Source organism: Osmerus eperlanus, chromosome 10, assembly GCF_963692335.1.
Source record: "Osmerus eperlanus chromosome 10, fOsmEpe2.1, whole genome shotgun sequence".
NCBI lineage: Eukaryota > Metazoa > Chordata > Actinopteri > Osmeriformes > Osmeridae > Osmerus > Osmerus eperlanus.
In genome coordinates this window covers 15,641,736-15,667,085 of record NC_085027.1, presented here as the reverse complement: position 1 = coordinate 15,667,085, position 25,350 = coordinate 15,641,736, and the positions used below count along the sequence as shown (strand labels likewise).

Genomic DNA, 25,350 nt, shown 5'->3' with positions numbered 1-25,350 from the left:
ACCAGCCCCCTCCCTCCAGCCCCCTCCCTCCAGTCCCCTTCCACCAGCCCCCTCCCTCCAGCCCCCTCCCTCCAGTCCCCTTCCACCAGCCCCCTCCCTCCAGCCCCCTCCCACCAGCCCCCTCCCTCCAGTCCCCTCCCTTCATCTCTCAGACAGTAGAAGGCTGCACACGAAGCGTTTACGCCGTCGTTTCTCCCCCTCTCAAATTAAAGGCGATGTCTCCGCTGCTTGTTATGCGCCGGCGTTCTCCGGCAATTAGCTCGGATCGTGCTCAGTTTGCCGCTCGCAGAGCCCTAGTGTGAGGCGCCCGGGCGGGCGCTGTGCCTGAGCTGTTACCGTGGCGGCCAGGCTCGCAGACAGCCCACGTCAGTGGGGCCCATTAGGGACCTCGGCACACATCCCTCCGCATCCGGACGCTCTCATTTAGCCACCGCCTCCACCGCCAGCCATTTATCTCTCTCTCTCTCCCTCTCTCTCCTTCTCTATCGCTCTCTCTCCCCCTCTCTCTCTCTCTCTCATTCTCCCACTCGTGCTCGCTCTTTTTAATTTTCCTCTCCAAAACAGATCCCGCATTAAGCAGCCATGCATGGCTGCAGCGGGGTCTCTCTTCCCCTGAAAGAGGGAAAGAATGATTTAATTTCTCCTCTCTCTCTTTCTCTCTCTCTCTCTCCCCCTCTCTCTCTCTCATCCCCCTCTCTCTCTCTCACCCCTCTCTCTCTCTCCCCCTCTCTCTCTCATCCCCTCTCTCTCTCTCTCTCTCTCTCTCTTTCTCTCTCTCTCTCTCTCCCCCTCTCTCTCTCTCATCCCCTCTCCCTCTCTCTCTCTCTCTCTCTCTCTCTCTCTCCCCCTCTCTCTCTCTCCCCCTCTCTCTCATCCCCTCTCTCTCTCTCTCTCTCTCTCTCTCTTTCTCTCTCTCTCTCTCTCCCCCTCTCTCTCTCTCATCCCCTCTCCCTCTCTCTCTCTCTCTCTCTCTCTCTCTCTCTCTCTCTCTCTCCCTCTCTCTCTCCCTGCTCATACACAGATCATTACACACACAGGCCTCATTTTCATCTTCCTGCGAGGGTTGGTGCGGAGCTTTAACTAGTCTGCCTCGGCCACGGCCGTCACTGCCGATCAATACCTGTGGTCAGGGCGGAGTGCGGCTCGCCTCCCAAACAGGCCTGGCAGGTCCAGCCATAAAGCACCTCCCAGGGAGGGCTGGCTGCCCCATAAATCCTCCCCACACTTCCTCCAGCCTTTTTAATGGAGGCACTGGGGTCGAGAGGGTAGGGGGGGTCTGGGAGCAGGGGGGCTAACTGGTAGGCTATGTACGGTTTCAGAGTTATAGGTAGGTTCAAAGCCAATTTTACTACATGATAAACAGAAAGAGCCCAGGTCAGTGATTAGACTGGACAAGGTGAGTGTATGCTGTGTGCCTGTGGGATGCCCTGGAGAAACTACTCTCTGAGGCCTGAGGAGGGAGAGAGTTCCCCTGGCGTAGTCTGATAGGAATACTGCTGGTCCGGAATGGTGGACTAGGTGCGTTTGAGGACAGGAGAGGGTGGACTAGGTGTGTTTGAGGACTGGAGAGGCTGGACTAGGTGTGTTTGAGGACTGGAGAGGGTGGACTAGGTGTGTTTGAGGACTGGAGAGGGTGGACTAGGTGTGTTTGAGGACTGGACAGGCTGGACTAGGTGTGTTTGAGGACTAGAGTGGCTGGTATGGGTTGGACCAGGGGGCTGGTCACGTGTCCCTGATGAGGGGCCATCGGGGGGGGCCGTCCTTTCCCCCCCCCTTCCCTTCCCTCCCCCTTCCCCCCCCCTTTCCTTGCTTCTGCAATTGAAAGAGAGAGAGGGGGAGAGGAAGAAGGGAAGGATAATTACTTATTTTAGTGGAGTGCGGCAGAATGCCTTTTGCCAAATGACTCTAATTCCAAATGGTTAACAAGATTTTTTTTTCTTCTCTTTAATAGAGCCGAATCCGTGTGACAGCAAATTGCTTTCCCATTTGCAGCTTTAATGGCTTTTCATACTTTGCACTTCCAATAAGCAGTAAACTCGGAAATTAATATTGCACGCTGTGTTATGATGCAAATGGGAGTGAGATAGGAGAGCGGGACGTCCATGCAGAAAGCTCTGATTAGATCCGTAATTGCTTCAGTGGAATGATTTTTTCCCCCTCTTCCTTTCGTTTGAACTTTTTTTTATTTATTTATTATGTACATTTCCAAGCCATGGCCATTCGCGTCGCCATCAGTACCGACAGCATTTTGTGTTCTGTTGTGTTTTGCTCTTTTGAATCCATGCTAATCACTTGTAATCGGAATTGCAAATGGTATTGCAAATCAAGGTCTCTATGTCGGTGTGGAGCGTCTCGGGGTGACCTCCCCTCCACTGTCGGCGCCGTGGAGTCGTGAGGCAGTCGCACCGTGTCAAGTCGAACCTTCCGGACTCACAGGCGAGGGAGGGGGAATGTCCTTCAGACTCAGCCGTGACTTTGTCCTCTGAGAGAGGGGGAGGTGGTCAACCAAAAGACCCCCATTTCTTAAGTCCATACTGTAGGTTACCTTGGCGGTGGCTGGCTCTGTTCGGGGGACTGTTTGATCCAGATGCCCCCCCCCCCATCTCCAGGAAAACACACAGACCGTCACAATCTGAAAAGATATATTTGTGCAAGGCGTTCTATAATTAACTTCTCATCCAAGTCATTTCGTTTCCAATTCCATTTTACACGTCCTCAAATATTAATCCTTGTCTGTGCATAAGGTATTGTATTCTTAATAGGAGGGATCACAGGGTTGGGGTTCGACAGCTCTGACAGGGCTCAGGGGTGTGGTATTCATGGCAGCCTGACAGAAAGCTATACAGTTGTATAGCTGACACTGAAGCTCCCTTGGCACCTATGGCTCCAGACCCTGCCTGGACGTCAGCCCTGGCTCCTCCAGCCCTCCCACAGCCATGATCATGCCGTGCTTATCACTGTCGCTGGGTGCCCTGCATAGCAGATCAGCGTGTGTGTGTGTGTGTGTGTGTGTGTGGCAGTGCATCAGCATTCTGTCAGTGCTGGCTACGCCTCGATATTGTCAGATTTACTGCTTTCCCAGCGTCACTGGTGGTGTTAGGTTGTCAGATGCTTTAAATGCAGATTATTCCTGAAAGCAGTAAATACTCCAGTGGGGGCTCTCTGGCACTGGTCTCTACCCAGCCCACAGAGCCTGTCTTTGGGGAGAGTGGAGGAAAGCGTCCTGGGCTGGACCGGTGCCTGAGCGGAGCCCCAGACATACAGCCACCCTGACCTTTAGACAGAAATAGCAAATAAATTCTGCTGGATGGGTCTGCGATTGCTGCCAGCTATTGAGGTTAAGTGTCCTTTGGTCCAGGGGGCCTCAGCTGAGCTGTGTGCAGCAGGCTGGGTCACGTGACCACGCGCACGCAATCTGATTCTCTCGGCCCGTCGCCATGGCAACCCTTCATTTCTTTTTCAGCGCGCTCACATTTCACCTGTCACTTCGGTAATTGCCTCTGAATTTTCCGGCATATCAGAAAGAAATCACGATCATGATAATAATAAGACAATATTTATGAACTGTGCAGTGACAGGCAAATGTAGGGAAATGAAGAAATGCAGAAAGGTTTCATTAGGCTGGAATAATAATGTAGGAACAGGGCTTTTTAGAGACAAATAGACTTGCTCTCCACCTTTCTCCAGGGTTCTAAATCATTGCATGTGACTGAAACTGAGTAGCGAGCCTGAATTTCCATTGTTTTAATTGGGTCATCCTCTGCTCTCCTTTCTTTCCCTGCCCTCTCTTCTCCTCTCCTCTTCCCTACACCTCTCTCTCCTTCTCCCCTCTGTCCCCTCTCCTCTTCCCTGCACCTCTCTCTCCCCTCTGTCCCCTCTCCTCTGCTCTTCCCTACACCTCTCTCTCCCTCTCCCTCTGTCCCCTCTCCTCTCCTCTTCCCTACACCTCTCTCTCCCTCTGTCCCCTCCCCTCTCCTCTTCCCTACACCTCTCTCTCCCTCTGTCCCCTCTCCTCTCCTCTTCCCTACACCTCTCTCTCCCTCTGTCCCCTCTCCTCTCCTCTTCCCTACACCTCTCTCTCCCTCTCCCCTCTGTCCCCTCTCCTCTCCTCTTCCCTACACCTCTCTCTCCCTCTGTCCCCTCCCCTCTCCTCTTCCCTACACCTCTCTCTCCCTCTGTCCCCTCCCCTCTCCTCTTCCCTACACCTCTCTCTCCCTCTGTCCCCTCTCCTCTCCTCTTCCCTACACCTCTCTCTCCCTCTGTCCCCTCTCCTCTCCTCTTCCCTACACCTCTCTCTCCCTCTCCCCTCTGTCCCCTCTCCTCTCCTCTTCCCTACACCTCTCTCTCCCTCCCCCCTCTGTCTCCTCCCCTCTTCCCTACACCTCTCTCTCCCTCTGTCCCCTCTCCTCTTCCATACACCTCTCTCTCCCTCTCCCCTCTGTCCCCTCTCCTCTCCTCTTCCCTACACCTCTCTCTCCCTCCCCCCTCTGTCTCCTCCCCTCTTCCCTACACCTCTCTTTCCCTCTGTCCCCTCTCCTCTTCCCTACACCTCTCTCCCTCTCCCCTCTGTCCCCTCTCCTCTCTTTGTGTCTCCTGGCGTGGCGTGCGGCTCTCAGCCTAATCAGGCTGGCGAGGCTCACCCTCAACCCGGAGCACCTCCTGTCCCTTCAGCGATTGATGTTCTGTTTTTAGAAGTATTGATAAGGGCAGCCAGGCTATGGCCTATGCCATACCGCTGTGTTCATTAATGGCCACAGACAGTTAGTTAGGCCGTTATGATGGAGAGACAAAGACCGGGGCATAGAGGGGACGAGACAAGAGATTTTAATTGTTTGCAGTCTCGTTTGTTTACTAATAAGGGTTTATCGACGGCATGTACACAAAGCTCCGTACGGCAGGGAGTCTGACCAGACTGGTTTTGTCGGACGTGTTGAAACAGGCTGCACTAGGCCAATCCTGAAACGATTCGTGCCCTTTACGTTGATGTCATCCAAGCATTATTTGAGCCCGAGTCAATATCTCCATTTCAAAGTCTTGTAACTGGCACGAGAACAGACAGCCTACCCTGTCGAGGTATTTTCAGAATGAGGACATAAACAACTTGGAATTATGCTTGCATGGTTTACTTTCTACAACAAAAACAAGAAAGCAACTCCATATTGGATTTATATGTGTGCTTTGGGAGAATGTCAGTGGAATTAATTGATTTGCCCATATTTGTCAGAAAAGAGTAAGAGCCTAACCCCAGCTTGCATTATTAAAGCTAATACCACAGTGGTTTCTGCAATTCCTCCACCGTGAATCAAACCCTGACACAGACCCATGATGTATGGGTATATTATTCAGAGCGCTGCATGGCCCTCCAAGCACTGCTACCCTGTCCTTCACTCTCCCTCCACCCACCCTCACACACACACACACACACACACACACATAAACACACACCAGCAATACCACTCATCCCATCCCCCTCGAGGGCACCTGTGTTTTCAAAGTAAAGACCACTTAGAGAACAGCCCGGGGCGGGTGCATTCTGGAGTGCCCTGTGTTACACATTAGAATCCTGTGTCCCAGCAACCGGAACATAAACACTCTGGGTAGCTCCTGTCTTCCTCCCTCCCTCCCTCCCTGGACCCCAAAATACCTCACAGACAGGGAGAAGAAGAGAGCTGACCATGCTGATGACCACTCAGTGAGAGGCACAGCCCTCACGCAGGGTACAGCTAGAGGAAGAGTGAGGGCAGAGCCGGGACACAGACACTCCTGACCGTTCTTAAATCACATCAAACGCGCGTCGGATCTTTCAAATGCTTTATTTAGAAGGCGGAAACCGTGTGTGATGCATGACGTCGCACTCAGGGCTGTGTGGGCTTTGGTGTGTTGTCAGCGGTGCCTGGCGTGAGCCCTAGTCACCTGTCTACCCTCCCTCCCCCTGGAAAAAACGGTGTTCTTGTGTGAATGCTGACAACAGCCTGTCTACAAACACGACCTACCTCGATAAGGCTAATTTGCTGAAAGTGGAACAGCATTTGTGTAAAGAATGAATACTTCAATTCTGGGAGTGTGCTTGAGTGCTGAGGGGATGACGAGGAGGAGGGGTGAGACAGTCGTTTTGGCATCTTCACGGACTGAGATGAGACGAGGGGAGTGCGTGTATGTGTGCGTACCCCCCCTACCCCCACCTGACTGATGCACCCCCCCCCCCCCCCCCCCTCGTGTGGGGATTGCGAGGCCTGTGTGGAGGCAGGCAGGCTAATGATCAGCCGTCTCGGCCAGTCCCCTGGTGGAGTAAACAGAGTTTGATCAGACTCCAGAAACAGGACAAGGAGTCTCCTTTATGGCCAGCTCCGCCATTTGTCAAAAATAACTGTTTCACTCTGCGGTGGGGGGGGGGGCGGGGGGGGGGGGGACAACAATCCTATTACTGAAACATAATTACAGTGAGGATTTTCCGGAACCTCAGAAACCACGGTTGACGTAAATGTTTGATGAGTCTCCGCATAGAGATATGGCGTGCGATGATGCTGATATCTGGGCTGTTACGGACTGTGGGAGAGAAGAGCAGAGGGCTCTTACTGCTCCCTGGTGCCTCTCAGCGTGGGTGAACGGCCAGGGGGAGGACATTACAACATCTTCCCTGCCTCTACAACGTCTGAACCCCCACGTCAGCTGACGTGAAGGGGTGAGGGATAGCCTCATTAAGGCCTGGTGCTCAGGAAGGCTGGGAGCTTAGCTTAACCTTCCTCTCAACGCTCCATCTGGAATGACCTTTGAGCACCGTAGGTCACGACTACGGAATGCACACACACACACACACATACTGACTTGGTAGGATGCACACCTCTAATAGCCCCTAGATTATTTTGCTAAATTGCCCTTGAATCAATTCCACAGAATGGACTGATGACTTTGGTGCATATAGTCGCCGAGGCGGATGTTTGTCCGGTGTGTGTGTGTGTTCCAGGGGGTTTGTGTGTGTGGCATTAGTTAGTTCAGAGGTCCGCCGCAGCATCACCAAACTCCAGGTTGTCAGAGACGCAGAGCCCAGCCCTTTCATGTCACAGACACTCTCCCTGACAGAGTGGCAGAATGGGGCCAATTATAAATCACTTAGAAGTGTGTGTGAGCATGTGTGTGTTCGGTGTGTGCGTGTGTGTGTGTTTGTGTGTGTGTGTGTGTGTGTGTGTGTGTGTGTGTGTGTGTGTGTGATGAATGGGCTGCTGTAGAGGACCAGTGCAGAGCTCGGCTTGCTGTCTCCTCCCCTCCTCTATCAACCGAAAAAGAAAACCATTGATATTCTGGTCTTTATACTCTGCAGAGGTCAATAGACATTTTTCTGAGTTAGTTGTGGATGACATTACAAAGGCCAGCTTTTCCCTCGGTTAATTGTATAAAAAAAAAATGTATAGCCAGATTTGCGCTGACATCTGCTGCAACAAAGAAAATGGAAGATGAATATTATGGAATGTTTTTCCATTCACTAAGACCTATTTGTTCCTGCATACCTATCAGGGGTTAGTGTCCAAGCCTCACCATCCCTATTCCTGCCCTGTGGTGAGAACGACCATGCCTCCACACACACACACACACACACTCACACAAACACACTCTCACTTGCCTTTAATGGCTTCTCTCCCAGCGTTAGCAGGCAATCAGGAAGGGCCAGCATTCTTTATTGTTTTGTTCCTCCAGTCTGAGTTTGGTTTGGGGCGAGCTGAGGAGGACTTTGTGATGAATTTCATAGATCAGATGTGCCGGGGGGGGGGGGGGGGACGACTGTGGCCCGTGGTGTTGTTCTTTAATAAGTCCAGAGGTGAGGCAAAGCAAGCAGGTGATCAGTCATGCTGTCAGGATCCCAGTCTCTGATTAGCCCAATGCCACACTGCTGATATTTGACCTGCCACATTCACATCTGTCAAAGCCAACACCCCCAATTTACTTTAACGACCATTTTTAAGTTCCCCTAAAAGTCATCTTGGTGGCATATTGTAAAGGTTTATGAAAAACCGAGAGAAACATCAATCTATTATCTGTGACATTTTCTGTTCAGACTGTTGCTCTTCTCCAACTGAATCTACAGGCCTTCTAGATGACATGAGTGGGTTCGCACTGTGAACAGCTTCATCCCCGCTGTCCCAAATCCTCCAGGGACCCATGTCCCTCTGTCTCCCCAACAAACCCCTCTCACGCCCGGGCTTGTTTTCTGGCTCCATGGGCCTCCATGCACATGTGGGCCTCCTCCTCCCCGGGGCTGCTACGGTGCTTCCCAAACGCCCCTGTACTTCCCCAGGGCCTGCTGTATGCGCTGTACCTCCCCAGGAATCCCTCCATCAACCTGGGCTTCTCCACAGAGCCAGCCCCCAGGCCCTGGGGCCTCCCTCCAGCTGCTCCTGGCTCCGTGGTGCTGGGGGTCCAGTCAGGGGAAGCAGCCCATCGTGGCTCCTGTGCCACTGCCTCCCCCCCCTCTGGGCCCCCCGTCACAGACTTCAGACTAGATCTTTATTTACAGCACAGAGCTGGGAAAACAACTGGTCAATCCATTTAGCCTAAGGCCACTGATTTGTTCGTATTTACTACAACACCCAAAGAAAAGCCGGGGTATTTTTTCCTCTCTCTATCCTATTGATCCGGCGCTTAGAAAATCTGCTCTGCTGTCTAAACACTATTGATCCCTCCCTCTCCACGGCAAGCTACCGCACCAGTGTATAAAAGGGACTGGATGAATTGAAATTTCATTTCCGACAACTTGTTCCTGTTATTTTTACCCTTTTTTTGATGTTGGGCAACATGCTCTGGCAGGCCACCGCTCGATCCCGTCCGATAGGCTGTTGGTCGGCCCGGGGGAGCTGGGGAGACTGGTCTTATCACACCTCCAGGCCTCAGCGCTGTGTGGTAGAGACACAGACACACACACACACAGCCTGCTAGTCTGCAACACACTCCCTAGCCATGGGCTAGCCTATCCGCATCACTCACAGCACGGCCTAGCCCTGGACCTAGCCCTAGCACAGGCCTAGCACACACACAGTGGCCTACACCCAGGCCCAGACTGGCCTGCTCTGTGGCCCTGGGGGAGAGCGTCCCCTGGGATGGACAAGCAGGGCTGGAGGCACTGGAGCCCTGGCCTCCTCCCGGTACCAGGGGCCAGAGAGCCGCGGCTAGTCCTGCTCGCTAAATCCCCAGGGCGCCCACGTCAGCGTCCAGACAAGGCCGCTGTCCTCCGCTGGAGCTCCCACGTCGATCTGCCCATCGCTGTTGCGCTCCGCGCTGTAACGCGTAATCTGTGTCAGACGCAGGACAGGAGCGCCGAGCTGCAGGGCTGCCTGGCCCAGCACCGCGGGAGAGAGGCGGCGTGGGAGAGAGAGAGGACCGCCCTGCTGGCCCAGCTGAGCCGCATCAGAGAGGAGCTCCACAGCGCCGCCATCAGGGTGAGCCACCGCCACACCCCCTCCCCCTTCTCTCCTCACCATCCTCTCTGCTCGCCCACTGCGTTCGAGTCAAGCGGTTAACCCAAAAGATATGGAGGTACATAAAAAGGGGAGGTCCTGTTTTAATTAACATAAATATTCATAAAACAAACCGCAAAGCCTCCCCGTGTTCCATTTCCCGCTCTTACCGTTAATGCATATTTTAATACATTATCATTACCACCATCGTAATTCTTATTATGATAACTATAATGATTAGATTGATAGCAGAATTATTATTTTGTTCCCTGCAGCCATTTTTACCAGCCAAACCTTTTATTTCTCCTATGTGAGGCTCCCCATCACCAGCATATTGAGTGGGCTCTGATATAGATAAACACACAAACACCCCTGTGCCTGTAAAACACTCTATCTGAATTGCATATCCGCCCTGCGAGCAAGCTTGTCATAAGCCGTATTAAGAAAAATGGTCACACGGTTTGACATAAATTGGAAAATGACATTTGGAAAGCGGGCGCTGCCGTGGAAATTAGAGATATTAAAATTATAAATCAGTGTCTGGGTGTACGGGGGGTTGTGGGGTGAGGGGGTTCTCTTTTACTGTCTGTCTCTCTCTCCTGCTCCATCTCTCTCTCTCTCTCTCTCTCTCTCTCTCTCTCTCTCTCCTGCTCCATCTCTCTCTCTCTCTCTCTCCTGCTCCATCTCTCTCTCTCTCTCTCTCTCTCTCTCTCTCTCTCTCTCTCTCCTGCTCCATCCCTCTCTCTCTCTCTCCTGCTCCATCCTTCTCTCTCTCTCTCTCTCTCTCTCTCTCTCTCTCTCTCTCTCCCTCTCTCTCTCCTGCTCCATCCCTCTCTCTCCTGCTCCATCCCTCTCTCTCTCCTGCTCCATCCCTCTCTCTCCTGCTCCATCCCTCTCTCTCTCTCCTGCTCCATCCCTCTCTCTCTCTCCTGCTCCATCCCTCTCTCTCTCCTGCTCCATCCCTCTGTCTCTCTGGTTGTGTCCGAGGGGGGACTGGCGCTAGGCCTGCTCACTAGCAGAGACAGTTGTCTGTTCAGGGGTCCACCAGGCCCCCCTAGCCTTCAGCCCCGGCCTGGCATCAGCCCCCCCCAGAGACCACCTCTCATCTGGGGGTAAAAGCAGGGATGAGGATGTAGGCTGTGCTGCATTGGCATCCTGTCAGCTTATTTAGCAGCTCTCACACTCCAACCCGCTAATGGATCATTTCAGAGGTGTGATATGCATAATGCAAAGCTGTCCGCTGACACCTTTAAAAACAGACACATTCAGCCCCCTGTGTGTCTCACCTCTGCCCTTTTCTCTCTGTGTCTTTGTGTTGTGTGTGTGTGTGTGTGTCTCGGTGTCTATAATAAGCAGGGGGAGGCAGAGTGTTACAGAGAAGAGCGGATTGTTGAGCTCCAGGGGGAGGTGTGCCGGCTGAAGGAACAGCTGGAGATTGAGTCCCAGGAGATGCGCAACAAGGTCAGTCCTCTGTCTGGGGGGTCCAGGGAGCACAGTACACACTCACATAACACCCCTCTTGTCCTCTATAAAGACTCCACCTCCCCCCCCCCCCCCCCCCTTCTAGCACACTCATGTGTGTGTGTTGTCTTTTCAAGTTCACTCCCCGTCCTTGTACTGCATATTGCCTTCCCAGACAACTCATCCCTTGCTTTCAGTCAGCTGAAAGAGAGCAGCTCTCTAGGGGCTATGTGCCTTGACACCTTTGACCCCCCCCCCCCCCGCTGTAGAGAGAGAGAGAGAGAGAGCGAGAGAGAGAGAAAAGACGTGCGTGCTCTAAGACGAGGAGTTCCACGACGCCCCCCCCCCCCCCCCGACCATCGAGTCAAACCCTCTTTTCATGCCGAGAGAAAAGCGTTTTCCATCTCCCGCGGCCTCGCGGCTCATTCAGACACGCTCGACCTCCGGGAAACAGGAGAGAGAGAAAAGAGCGAGGGGTCAGAAGTGATGTCGCCCGCCCTCGAGAGGAGAGAGGATACCTCGGAAAGAGCAGTCACTTGGCCGGAACACGCGCTCACATCTCCACACAGCCTGACTGACACCTCCACCCCGTTCACTCATTAAACTTAGAGGTTTCATTTCCGCCACAGTCAGTCAGTCTAGGGTCTATATCTGCTGTTTACCAGGGAGGCTCAACCAAGCCTGCTCTCGCCTTCATTTCCCTAACTATTAAAGCTCAAACAGAAGGGTACAGTAGGTGGGGGGGCAGTGGTAATAAGGTCCAGGGGCTTGGGGTACCGGAAAACCTGCTTTGGAGGCTGCAAGTCTAAGGCTGTCAGTGACACACACACACACCATTTGTCGTTGCTTCATGCATTACCGGTCCTCTACTCCCTAGCCACCAACCCTCTTCAATATTTCAACACTTTTTATTCCAGACGTCATTTTTTTTCTGTCATATTAAAACATGTACAGAGGTATTCCTGAAGAGGTCGAGTGAATACAGAAGACGGACGTTTTTAACTTTTCGGTTGACAAAACATTCTGTTGCCTCTTAATGAACGTCTAGTCAGAAAAGAGAGGAAAGGAGGATTCTGACTGTCTGTCTGTCTGACTGACTGTCTGTCTATCTCTGTCTGACTGTCTTTCTCTCTCTGACTGTCTGTCTCTCTCTCTCTGACTGTCTCTCTCTCTCTCCCTACCTCAGCTCAGTGGGAGAGAGGACGACGTGAAGAGGCTGAGAGAGGAACAGCAGCATCTCAAGGACAAGGTGGGTCACCTCCAGACCAGCTTCAGACAGCTCTACTCCTGCTTGACGGCCATGGTCTTTACTGCCTGTGTGCACATGTGTGTGTTGACGTGTGTGTGCGGTGCGTCTGCATGTGTGGCCCCTTGGACAAGATTCTGGTGGTCCACGCCAGAGGTCTGGCCAGTCATCCTGCCACCAGGGGCCACTGAGGCAGAGACGGGGGCTGGGGCTGGGGGGGGGCCCTGCCACAGGGCATGCCCAGGAGGGACATATATGACCTGGGTGTCTGGGAGAGTGAGAGTCGCTAAGCAGGGTCTCTTTAGGTGGTCCCGGGGCCTGCGCTGGCTGATGTGTGAGGTGAGTAACCCCCCCAGGCTCGTGTTGAGGGCTGAGGCTGTGTGTTTTTACAGCGCGGCCTCACAGGCTCTGGAAACGCAATAAAGCACGGCCTTCAAAGCGCCACGGCCAAGCGCCACTTACCGCTGAGTGCTCCTCTGGTGGTTGGACAAGATTACTCTCCAAACAAAGTGCAGACAGGTTGATTAATAGGAGGGGTCTGCAGAGGTGCGCGCTCAGTATATTTTCACACTCGGCTAACGCGCGGCGGTTTCACTCGCGTCAGACTTTTATGTGGCGGCGCTGTCACCGTGTGACTCGGTCAGTTCATAAAGAATCTTCTCCTTCTCTCAGAGTGGGTCTAAGTGAAAACTCATTAGAGATGTAACAGACGTGTTGTTGTTCCAGCGTCCAGGGAGCCTTGTGTGACTTGGGGGGGGGGGGGGGGGGAGGGGGGGGACTCAGAATCTCAGGGAAAAAAAGAAAAGAGGGTTGGCCTCTTTTTGTGTGTCTGCTCTCTCTGGGTGCTCGACACATTTTGTTTCAGTGATGTTTGTGTAAGACTGTGTGTGGTGTGGTATGTCTATGTCTGTGTTTGTGTTCCAAGGATGTCTATGACTGTCCATGACTGAGCAGAGTATGTACCCAGAGACTGTGCTGTGTAGCTGACCCTGACCCTGACCCGGTGTGTCCTCCAGGTGTGCCAGGCGGAGGTGCAGGCGGGGCGGGAGCGGGCGGAGGAGAGTGCCCGGCACGAGAGAGACCTCCGGGCGTCGAGGGAGCGCTGCCACGCCGTGTCTGAGGCCCTGAGGCTGCGCGAGGCCGAGCTGGAGGAGGTCCAGCGGGGCCGGGACACGGCCTTCAGGAGCCTGTGTGGGCAGGAGGAGAGGAGCACCAGTCTGGCAGCCCACAACCAAGAGCTGCTGCTCAGCCTGGAGGAGCTGGAGGCCAGGGTGAGGGCCTGGGGCTGAGGTTAGGGCAGGGGCCTGGGTTAGGGTCAGGGGCTGGGGTTAGGGCAGGGGCTGGGGTTAGGTCTGGAGTTGGGGATGGGGCTAGAACTAGGGCTAGGGCTGGAATTTGTGCTAGGCCTGGGGCTAGGGCTGGGGCTCGGGTTGGGGCTAGGGCTGGGGCTAGGGTCTGACTGAGGCATTGGAGGTTAAGAAGGTTTGTTTGACAGAGAAAGAGAAGAGGAGGAGGCCTTGGGGAGGAAGTGGAGGGTGTAGGGGGGTGATTGTAGATAAGCGTGAGAGGGGAGGGGGCATGGTGATAGCAGCAGGAGGTGGTGTGTGTGTGTGGGGGGGGGGGGGGGGGGGCAGACCTCCATCACATCAGGTCACAGGGGTTTAATTAGCTTGAGCTCCACATCAGCCTCCAATCAGCAGACACAGGAAATTAGATTTCTTTTCCTTTTTGTCCCCCTCTTGCTTTTAAGTGCACAGCGCTAAAATGCATATGAGCTCCCTGCTTTTAATGACCATTTTGTGCTTAGAAAGCAGGCTGACAGAAGCCCTTAATGAGATTTGCGGGGAAGGAACTAAAAGCTGAGACAAAGGGAGTCAACGCCTGGCTTGTTGATGATGGTTCTTGAGACAGAACATGCTATATTTGATACTCTGTTACAGCATCGGTTCAAGGTCAACCGTCACTCACACTGACATGACCGCCGCACTGAAACGGGTGTCTTCATACCTCGGTTTTTGAGCCCTTCGCTTTGCCTGTGTGGATTCATGCTGTTCTTTCTGAAGAGGCCTGTCTGACTGGCGAGACTGAGAGAACGATTCCACTCACCCATCGAGCGTCCATGTTGTGTTTGCCAACAGCGTTGGTTAATGTGACGTAGTTACTGTTGGTTTGAAAGGCCTCGTAAATATACATCCACATCCCTCCTCTCTCCATCTCCCTTTCTCTCCCCCCGCCGTCTCTCTCTCTCTCTCCCCCTCTACTCCCACACTGGCTACAACGTAGTCTTATCGTATTTTCGCAGGACAATGACTTTGGGAGTAGAAATAGAGTGGAAAAGATGCTTCATGGATAATTACAGTATGTGCAATCCACAATCCTTTCATAACGGCTGAATAACAAGCAGAAATGATTCGGTGTAAACCCTCATTATCCAATTTGCTGAAAAATAGGAACAGCGGATGCGGCCATTTCCCCCCCAAAAGCCAACCCATTTCCTTAAAACTTTACGGAATTCAATTGGATTCTAACTAGACGCGCGTCTTCTGTTGTGTGTCCTTTAGATGGACTGCGGTTAGACGCGCGTCTTGCAATTAGAATCATTGTGTGACGCAAACAGCCATTATCTGCATCATCGTGGCCATTGATTTTCCGAAGGCTGCATAAGAAGCGGCGCAGACAGAGGCGGAAAATCTATGTTTGATTGGAACCTCCTGCTTCCTGTTTATTGTCTGAGCCAGTGTAATCCCACCCTCACCCCGCCCCTGTGCTTAGTGCAGCGCCTGTTCTAGACAGTGACGACCTACCCCCCCCCCCCCCTCCCCAGCTGTGCCAGCACCAGGACACGGCGGAGGTACTGAGGGCCAAGCTGCAGGCGGAGGAACAAGACGCGTCCACGCTCCGACGACAGCTCCTCTCCTCCCAGGATGCACTGCGGCAGCTGTCGTCCGAGCTGGGCTCTCTCAGGAGAGAGAGGGCTGACCAGGTAGAACGCACACACACACACACCCCCACCCCCCAGTATGACCAGGTACAGAAGCACACACAGTCACAAGCAGCCAGGTCCACTGAGCCCTGAGTGGGGACCCAGTGTGTGAGCTGCCCCCGGGTGCGTTTCAGGACATCCAGTGTGGGGAGACGGAGGAGAGGATGTCTGAGGTCAGAGCAGACCTGCTCCAGCTCCAGCAGCAATACACCACCTGCTACGCCCAGGTAACCAGCCCTGCCAAGGCTCACAGGCTGCTCTCTCCGCTAGGCTTCTCTTCTCACCCCAGTCGGTGTCTCCTCCCCACGTGTGTGTGTGTGTGTGGTCAGCTGGTCCAGGAGGAGATGCAGGTGAGCAGGCTGCAGGGGGAGCTTCGTGTGGCGGGTGAGGAGAGAGACGGGCTGGCCTCCCAGTTGAAGGAGAACCAGGGTCTGGGTCATGAGCTCAACCTGCTGCTAGAGAAACACAGAGCAGCACAACAGGAGGTGCTCGACCTCTCCTCTGTCTCTCTCGCTCTCTTGCTCTCTCTCTCCACACCTCTGTTTCTGTCTTTATCTTCTCAACGCTCTCTCTCTCACACTCTCTCTCTATGTCTCTCTCTAACTATCTCTCTATCTCTCTGTCTGTCTATCTCTCTCTCTTTCTCTCTCTCTTTCTCTGTGTCTCTCTCTATCTCGCTGTCTCTCTCTCCACACCTCTATTTCTGTCTTTATCTACTCAACTCTTTCTCACTCTCTCTCTATGTCTTTCTCCCCTACCTCTCTCTCCCTCTCTCTCTCTCTCTCTCTCTCTCTCTTGTTGGTTGGTTGGTTGAGTGTGTGGTTGTGGTTGTGGTCTTGTCCAGGTGGCCAGCAGAGATGAGGTGGTGCTGAGGCTGACGGTGGAGCTGAGGACAGCCCAGGAGCAGCTCCAGGCAGCGCAGGAGGAGGTGAGAGCTGTGGAGGTCAGCCTCTCCACATCCTCCCCCCCCCACCTCCCCCTCGCTACAGCACAGACCAAATGTCCAGGGACACATCCTGACCTCTTTAGCTCTGAGGGGTGGGGTTCAAGGACATGGTGACATGTCCGTTGTGTGTGCGTGTGTGTGTACGTGTGTGTGCGTCTGTGTGTGTGAGTGCGTGTGTGTGTCGTGGCTCAGTGTTATTTCTGAGTTTGCTGTTGAAGGAAAAGTTGGGGAGAAGTGCCTCACAGTTTGGATTTATTTATACCTCTGACAACCCCCCCACCCCACCCATGTCCCCTACATCCATCCGTCTGTCTGCCCATCATTCTGGTCAGTTGTTTGTTTGCGAGAGTGTCCCTGTGTGTTAAAATGGGACAGGCCTGTCACTTCAATGCAGAGAGGATGTTTGGTGTTCCTTGAAAGATTTTTATTTATTACATTTTGGGCAGAGTTGTGAGTGATGCATCTGAACCTGCTCCCTGTTCTGTTTTTATCATTAGCATGCAACCCAAGTCATCTGCGGAATACTTATGAGTGCTAGCGAAATGTTTGTGATGTTATTTATTTATGTTGCCCTCTCAATTATTCATTTGTTTATTTATTCATGGCAGAACTAACTGCAATTGGAAAATTCATTTTGCTGAAGGGCACATGTCCCCCCACCACCGACCCCCATACCCCTACCTACTCAGCCCCCTCCCACCCCCCCACCCTGTACAAAGCGGAGGAGCGTCTGTGTTTGTTGGGGGGGGCAAGGGGAGGGAGACACATCAGCCTTGTTAGTAATTGCTTTATGTGGCGTTACCTGGGACTCAGAGGGAGATGTCATTTTAACCTGATGAGACAGGTCGAGAGAGAGAGAGAGAGAGAGAGAGAGAGAGAGAGAGAGAGAGAGAGAGAGAGAGAGAGAGAGAGAGAGAGAGAGAGAGAGAGAGAAAAAGAAAGAGAGAGAGAGAGCTGGGTTCAGGTTCGGAGGAGGAGAGGGGATGGGAGGATGAGTCGTTTACTTTAGGTTTTCTTCTCACGCTCCCTCCTTACCTTGGGGGGGGGGGGGGGGGGGGATGTTGGGAGGCAGAGAGAGGAACGTGCCCAGTCATGAGAGGGGTTCAGAGGACCCCAGGCAGCCTGTCTCTCCAGGCTGGACCCCAGAGAGACACAGCCAAACCCCCAGCAAACAGCTCTGGCCTGGCAGTCTTCCTCCATGCCTTCACGCTCCCCTGCACCACTCGCTGTATTGTCTGCCGGCAGTGTTTTCTTTAATTATATGGAGCGGGATTTTGTTCAATTTCACACTTGCACACACATGCAGCAATTATTCCTGATAAGTGATAACGTTTCACTGAACATTTAATGATATGTGTGTTTGTGTGCGTGCGTGTGTGTGTGTGCCTCTGTGTCCCTGACACCAGCCTTGTGTCGCAAACTGCTTATGGTTGAGGAATTCTAATTAGCCACATATTCTTTGTTTGTTTGTGGGTGACCCCGTGTTCTGTGTCTCTGTTCCTGCAGTATGCTCTTTTGGTTTTGTGTGTGTGTGTGCGTGTGTGTGTGTGTGTGTGTGTGTGTGTGTGTGTGTGTGTGTGTGTGTGTGTGTGTGTGTGTAAGTGTAAGTGTAAGTGTAAGTGTATGTTTGAAGCTTGCGTGTGTTCATATGTCCATGTGTGATTTTTACTTGAGTACTTATGTGTGTGGGTGTGTTGATGTTCATACATGTGTGTGTGGGTGTGTGTGTGTGTTTGTGGGTGCGTGTGTGGGTGCGTGTGTGGGTGTGTGTGTGGGTGCAGCAGGAGAGGGCCAGGCAGGAGGAGGTCCAGACCGTGCAGGAGCAGGTGAGCAGTCTGCAGGCCAGCCTGAGCCACACAGAGGAGGCCCTGGAAGCCCAGCGCCTCCGAAGCAGCCAGCTACAGCAGGAGAAGGACGTGCTGATCTCTGAGGTTTCACACACACACACAAACACACACACCTCTACTTAACGTTTCTCATTCCTCCATCCTCTTTGTCTCTCGTCCACTTGAATGATGGGCCAAGTTAATATCTCTATAGTCTTTCCACAGCCTCACACACACACACACTTCCATCCCGACGGGCTGTGTTCATAGATAATACTGCGTCTGTGCCTTCATGGTGCTAGCAGGTCTGAAGTCTGTCCGAGCAGGGCTCTGTGACTAATATGGTAATGTGTTCATCTGCGGGTTCTAGACACCTTGGGATGAGCCCTTCCTCACTGCCCCACCATGCACCACGGGTTAGCATCACACGGAGGGAGAGAGAAAGACAATACGAAGAGATGCAGAGAGAGAGAGAGAGATGTAGAGAAGCAGTAGGATAAGAGGTGAAGCAGTAGGATAAGAGGTAGGAGAGAGAGAGGTAGAGAAGGGGTAAGAGAGAGAGGTAGAGAAGGGGTAAGAGAGAGAGAGGTAGAGAAGAGGTGAGAGAGAGAGAGGTAGAGAAGAGGTGAGAGAGAGAGAGAGGTAGAGAAGGGGTAAGAGAGAGAGAGGTAGAGAAGGGGTAAGAGAGAGAGAGAGGTAGAGAAGGGGTAAGAGAGAGAGGTAGATAAGGGGTAGGAGAGAGAGAGAGTGTCTGGTGGGTAACCAGGAATTTATTCTCTCCTTCTCCCCACGTTGACAAACAAACAGCACACGGCAACAGCCGCAGAATTACAATTAGTATCATTTAATTAGCGGCATGGCGCTCCTGGCACCGCTCCTTCATCTATTTTAATCTTGTTTATGCATTTTGATTGTTTCAGAATATAGCTTTTTTTAATTAGCCAAGATTGATTAGATTGTATTGATTCTGTATCCTTATTAAAATAAGCCTCGTGTTCCTCCCCCACAGCGTTATTTTTCAAAATTATGGGTACCCAGGCTGACACTTGTAGTGGGGGCTGTGCTAGTGAAAGCTTTGCACATATTCTAATTGAGGCAGTGTTTATTGTTATTTATTAGGCAGGCTGTCTTGATATAGTGCCAGGTGTTTTATGAGATGTGCTGTGGTAAATGCAGCTGGGAGACAGTAGGAGACATTACATGACAGCAGGTGACAGTAGGAGACATTAGATGACAGCAGGTGACAGTAGGAGACATTAGATGACAGCAGGTGACAGTAGGAGACATTAGATGACAGAAGGAGACAGTAGGAGACATTACATGACAGAAAGGAGACATTAGATGACAGCAGAACACAGTAAGAGACATTAGATGACAGTATGACACAGTAGGAGACATTAGATGACAGCAGGTGACAGTAGGAGACATTAGATGACAGTAGGAGACATTAGATGACAGTAGGAGACATTAAATGACAGCAGGTGACAGTAGGAGACATTAGATGACATTAGGAGACATTAGATGACAGTAGGAGACATTAGATGACAGCAGGACACAGTAGGAGACAGCAGGTGACAGTAGGAGACATTAGATGGCAGTAGGAGACATTAGATGACAGTAGGAGACATTAGATGACAGCAGGACACAGTAGGAGACATTAGATGACAGTAGAACACAGTAGGAGACATTAGATGACAGTAGGACACAGTAGGAGACATTAGATGACAGTAGGACACAGTAGGAGACATTAGATGACATTAGATGACAGTAGGAGACATTAGATGACAGCAGGACACAGTAGGAGACATTAGATGACAGTAGGACACAGTAGGATACATTAGATGACAGTAGGAGACATTAGATGACAGCAGGAGACATTAGATGACAGCAGGTGACAGTAGGAGACAGTAGGAGACATTAGATCCTACTCGGGTCAGGAGAGCATTCTCATTCTCAGCCCATGTCCACTGGTTCTAATCACTCTCCCTCTTACAGCACTGACCTTGGCCGGTGGCTCTGTGTGTGTGTGTGTGTGTGTGTGTGTGTGTGTGTGTGTGTGTGTGTGTGTGTGTGTGTGTGTGTGTGTGTGTGTGTGTGTGTGTGTGTGTACGGGTGTGTGTACGGGTGTGTGTACGGGTGTGTGTACGGGTGTGTGTACAGGTGTGTGTACGGGTGTGTGTACGGGTGTGTGTATGTGTGGAAGCGTAACCAGAGCACCAGAACTGGATGTGCCGAGGCCTCATTCAGCTCTTTTAATTTTGATTGATGATTCCGTTTATCTTCTGCATAACAACCCCCACCCCCCCCCCCCCTCCAAAACACACACACACACACATCCTTCTATTCTGCTCCCGCTACCTCCCTGCCAACCCACACTCCCCCAGTATAAAAATGATATTAGAATCAAAATGAGATTTGAAATTTTATGTTTGACAAGCGACTTGATGAAAGGGTTTCATTGCGGGGTCTGATCCATGGAAATGTTATGCTAATAATACTGCTGGCCAAGCGATCTAGTTGGAAATTAATCAGAGTGCTAGAGCAGCAGAGTGAGAGAGAGGAGAGGAGAGAAACAGAGAGAGAAACAGAGAGGTAGGCTGCTCTATAAACACCCTTCGCCTCTCCCTCCCCCTCTCTCCCACCCTCTCTCCAGCTCTGAATCTCATCAGAAATAGCCACGGGGTGTTGTCTGTGTGATGAGGTTGGGAGAGAAATAGGGAGTTCGAAAATTACACTGCAGCTTAGCACTGATTGATGCAGTAATGTATGCAGCCATGCAGCAGTCCTCAACACCATAATAGATTAGACTCTCTCTCTCGCGCGCGCTCTCTCTCTCCCTCTCTCTTTGTCTGCTGTCTGTCCATCCTCCTCAGGGACCATCACTCTTTATCCATACATCCTTCTATTAGAATTGGATTTGTTTTGTTCATCTATCGCTATTTCTTTCTACTGCATGCACTACTGTTCTATATGTATCTCTGTTCTCCATGTGTCTCTGTTATATTTGTATCTCTGTTTCTAGTTTTCTATGGGTGGCTGTGTTTCTACATGGTTTAAGATTCTACAGATCAGCCTCAGTATGTTTCACTCGCTCTCTTTATCTCTTTCTCTTCCTGTCTCTCTCTATCTCTCTCTCTCTCTCTCTCTTGACCTCCAAACACAAACATCAATGTACTGGAATCACCCGCTAATGGAGTCATTATCAGATTTCACTTGTTTAAAACAAGACAATTATAGCTGTGGCCTTAATGATGTTTTCCATTTAAATGCAAACTAATCTATTTTCTCTCACTCTCTGTCTTTCTTTCTCTCTCCTTCTCTCTCTCATTCTGGCGTGGTCGTCAATAGGGGTGGGAGTAGAAGGAGGGCGGAGGTGTATTGGGGGTGTGGGCGGGGGTGTGGGCGGCTGTTTGCGAGCACGCATTTCCCAACCATGTTACCAGTCTGGCTGATTTATTATTCTCACCCCGAGAGACATCTGCTCCACAGCTCCTTGTTTTAGTAATGCATCATCAGCCAGAGGGAAAAAATAATATTATCCCATCTGCTATATTGTTCTCTGGAGTCTAATAATCTAATGTAGAGGTTGGTGTCATTAAAGTACCAGTGGAGCTGTATGGACAAGGCGCTTGTGCTGTGTGTCGATGTACTGGGGGACTGTGTCCCCCGAACCACTCCACACACAAACACTTGTACACACACACACTTGTACACACACTCCCACTTACGACTCAGTGTGTGTTGCAGCGTGACAGCCAGCGGGGGGCGCTGTGTGAGCAGCAGGGGGAGGTGCAGCGCTGGCAGGCGGAGGCGCGGGCCCAGCAGGAGGGCCGCGAGGAGGAGGTGGGGGCTCTGAGGGCCCAGCTCCAGGAGGCCCGGGGCCGGCTGCAGCAGAGCAAGGCCTCCGCGCAGCACCTCCGCGCAGACCTGGAGCAGGCACGCAGACTCAGCCAGCAGGCCGAGGAGGAGGTGGGTGGAGAGGGGGGGAGAGAGGGTCAGGGGTGGAGGGGGGAGAGAGGGTCAGGGGTGGAGGAGGGAGAGAGGGTCAGGGGTGGAGGAGGGAGAGAGGGTCAGGGGTGGAGGAGGGAGAGAGGGTCAGGGGTGGAGAGAGGGCCAGGGGTGGAGGAGGGAGAGAGGGTCAGGGGAGGAGGGGGAGAGAGGGTCAGGGGTGGAGGGGGAGAGAGGGTCAGGGGTGGAGGGGGGAGAGAGGGTCAGGGGTGGAGGGGGAGAGAGGGTCAGGGGTGGAGGGGGGAGAGAGGGTCAGGGGTGGAGGGGGGAGAGAGGGTCAGGGGTGGAGGGGGGAGAGAGGGCCAGGGGTGGAGGGGGGAGAGAGGGCCAGGGGTGGAGGAGTGAGAGGGTGGGGGAGAGACGAGGGGAGCCGACCTTCACTTTAAGCTGGGGTTCCTACAACAAGGCAGAACTTGTAACAATGCAATTTTTAGCCGATAGGAAACATATTTGAGGTGCCATCTGTCATCATTGGAGAGTTTCCATTTTGTTTGAAATGGTTTTGGAGTGACTCAGCTTACAGTCATGGAGACCCTGAGCATATGTGTGTGTGGGCGCGTGCGTCCATGTGTGTGTGTCCCCAGGCCTCCGAGAGGGACCTGCGCTTGCGTTCCCAGGAGGCCGAGCTGGTCCGGATGAAGGCCGTGCTCCAGGAGGCCGAGAGCGGCGCCTCGGACCTGGAGGCCAGGCTGCAGCCTCTGAGCCAGTCCCTGGAGCTGTACAGGACCAAGTACCAGGCCTGCATGGGGAGACTAGCCCAGCAGGACAGCACTCTGCAGGCCCAGCAGGAGGAGCTGAGGGAGGCCGGGGCCCAGGTAGGGACCCACACACACACACACACCTGCGGCACGGCCCGAGAGCTCACAGTGGACGTACATCTGCAGCAGCAGTCAGGCTCCCCTTTAAAGTGTGTGTGTGTGTGCGTGTGCGTGCCCCAGGTGGCGGAGCGCGAGGAGCAGGTGCTGCGTCTGCGGGCGCAGGCGGTGGCGCTGCAGGGCGTGCTGAGGGCCCACGAGGCTCAGCTGGAGAGCGGGGACGAGGCGCTGGGCACCCTGGGCCAGCGTCTGAGGGAGGCCCAGGCCCAGCTGGAGGACAGCGGGAGACACGGCCAGGAGTGCGAGCTGGTCATCTGCTCCCTGAGGGAGAACACTGCCCACCTCAGGACGCAGGTCAGCCCCCACCCTGGAGCTCTCACCGTCGCTGGCACTGTCTGTCTGTCACTGGGTCTCTCTCTCTCTCTCTCTCTCTCTCTCTCTCTCTCGCTCTCTCTCTCTCTCTCTGTCTACCAGTCAGTCCGTCTGTAACAGGATCAGTGCAGGAGCCCCACCATGAACTTGCACTCCCATCCAACGTATACAGTGCTCTCCTGAGCCCTGTGTTTCTCTCTGGGCCAGTCAGGGCAGGGTAGTGAGGGAGAGGGAGAGAAGGGCGAGGGAGGTCCTCAGGAAGTGTTTCCACTGATTCCTATTGATCGCAGCCACAACTCCCGTACTGGAGAAAACACACTGAGAAAACAAAGAGAGTGAACTCCCCGGACGGGGGACCTAAGTGCCTGGTGGGGGTGGGGGGGTGTTGGGGTGAAGGTGCGGGGTGCTGGAGGGTCTGGATAGCATGGTTAGGCCAGTGAAGACAACGGATTCATGTTTTGGTGTGCGTAACTTGGGCATCCATGCTTGGTGTGTGTGTGTCTGTAAATCAGTGTGTTTGTGAATCAGTGTGTGTGTATGTGTGTGCGTGCGTGTGTGTGTGATTCAGCATGTGTGTGACAGCTCCACCAGGGAGAGTGACAGCTCAACGCACTGGAGGAGGAAAGTGGAAAATCATGCTGGGGGAAGCGATATGGCTCTGAAATAATGGCTGTTCTGCCCAGTGGAGGTGCTCAGAGGTGCTGACCACAGGGGGTGTGTGGCGGGGGCTGGCGGGGGCCCTGCCTCCATCAGTGATCCCCAACATGGAGGTGTCTTCCCCCTCAACTCCATCCCCCCCATCCATCCCCCCCAACTTCCTGCTCTTCTCCTTGCCCCCCCCCCCCTCTCCACCACCTGGGTCTGGTAACACCCCAGCCTTACTACAGAGCTCCATTAGCAACACATGGCCGCTCAATCACTCACATTCGCACACACACACACACACACACACACGTATGCCCTGTGTAACACACACACACAGTATTGATCTGTTCCATCCCCAGCTGGGTCCTTAGAGCACACTGTGTCACAAACCACTAGCTCGCTCACTCAGTCTGTATCTCACCCGCATCCCCGCATGTGGTGGTCGTTGTGTGTGTGTGTGCGTGTGTGTGGTGACCTGAATACCTTGAAGTGATCACTGCCAAAGGTGTGCTGTCACACCAGTGTTTCTCTACCTCTCCCCCACGTCTCTCACACACGACCGGTGGGGGTGGGGGTGTTTGTGTGTGTGTGTGTGTGTGAGGTGGGGGAGAGAGAGACACAGAACAAATCTTGTAAGAGGCCATCTCTCTCAGTCTGGTGTGAGACATCAATATGAGCTGATGTTCATGGGACGGCCTGCTTTATGAACACGCCACTAACACGCAGGAAACCCCATCTGGAACAGCAGCGCCACAAACAACAACAGATAGATATACGACACTCATAAACACAGTGCCCATTTGTGAGTGTTTTATATGTGCAGCGGCACAAATGCAAGCTTGAGAAAGCACCGATGGGGACACCCTAACAATGGTTTAGAGTGTGTGTGTGTGTGTGTGTGTGTCTTCGGGGCAAGGGTGTGTGTTAATGTGAAGCTGTTGTGCTGGCTCCTCCAGACTCATCTGAGAGAAGCTGAATGTTCTCCAGTCACGAACCATCAGGCCCAGCTCAGTGTGCTGACAGACTGGGGGGTGAAGGAGGAGGGGGACATTAGGGTGTGTGTGTGTGTGTGGAAGGGGGGGGGGGGGGGTCTGCTTTTTGTCTTGCTGTGAACCACAGTAACCTAGAACCTCACTGGTTCCCTTGTCTAGTTCTGCCTGGCTGTCTGTATGCCCTGCTCAGTCGCTCATGTAAAGCCATACATATACTTCTGTTTTTACCTACCTGGATGTGTGTGTGTGTGCTCTGCTAGGTGGAGGAGCAGCAGGAGAGTGTGGTGAAGATCCAGGCCGACTTCTCTCTGTACCGAGCCAATCACGTCCACTCGGACTCGGACTACAACTCCCAGCTCTCCCACGTCCAGGAACTACAGCAGGTAGGCACAGCTGAGCTCATATACCTCAGGTCACCCGCTACCCACCAGAAGCCACTGCAGCAAATCATCCTCGTCGGCATGCGAACCGTCAGCCGGACGCGGCCCTCCTACCCACGATGCAACAGGGGTGGTGCCATCCCCAGACAGGCCAGGGTCCACCGACACACGACTGAATAATTGTTCGTTATGTCGGTGTGTGCGTGCGTGCCCGCTCGCGTGCCTCTAAC

At 53.0% G+C, this 25,350-nt stretch overlaps 1 protein-coding gene across 1 annotated transcript in view; it reads left to right on the top strand.

Moving 5' to 3' along the window:
- The window catches only part of LOC134028345 (trichohyalin), a 127,085-nt gene that overhangs the window by 83,791 nt on the left and 17,944 nt on the right, over positions 1–25,350 (top strand). The window contains exons 13-25 of the mRNA XM_062471829.1: positions 9,291–9,428; positions 10,803–10,907; positions 12,094–12,156; positions 13,170–13,424; positions 14,978–15,136; positions 15,271–15,363; positions 15,466–15,621; positions 15,981–16,064; positions 17,864–18,013; positions 21,656–21,877; positions 22,501–22,731; positions 22,855–23,085; positions 25,001–25,123. Of these exons, the coding sequence (XP_062327813.1) occupies positions 9,291–9,428; positions 10,803–10,907; positions 12,094–12,156; positions 13,170–13,424; positions 14,978–15,136; positions 15,271–15,363; positions 15,466–15,621; positions 15,981–16,064; positions 17,864–18,013; positions 21,656–21,877; positions 22,501–22,731; positions 22,855–23,085; positions 25,001–25,123 (2,010 nt within the window). The remainder of the gene's footprint in view (positions 1–9,290; positions 9,429–10,802; positions 10,908–12,093; positions 12,157–13,169; positions 13,425–14,977; positions 15,137–15,270; positions 15,364–15,465; positions 15,622–15,980; positions 16,065–17,863; positions 18,014–21,655; positions 21,878–22,500; positions 22,732–22,854; positions 23,086–25,000; positions 25,124–25,350) is intronic.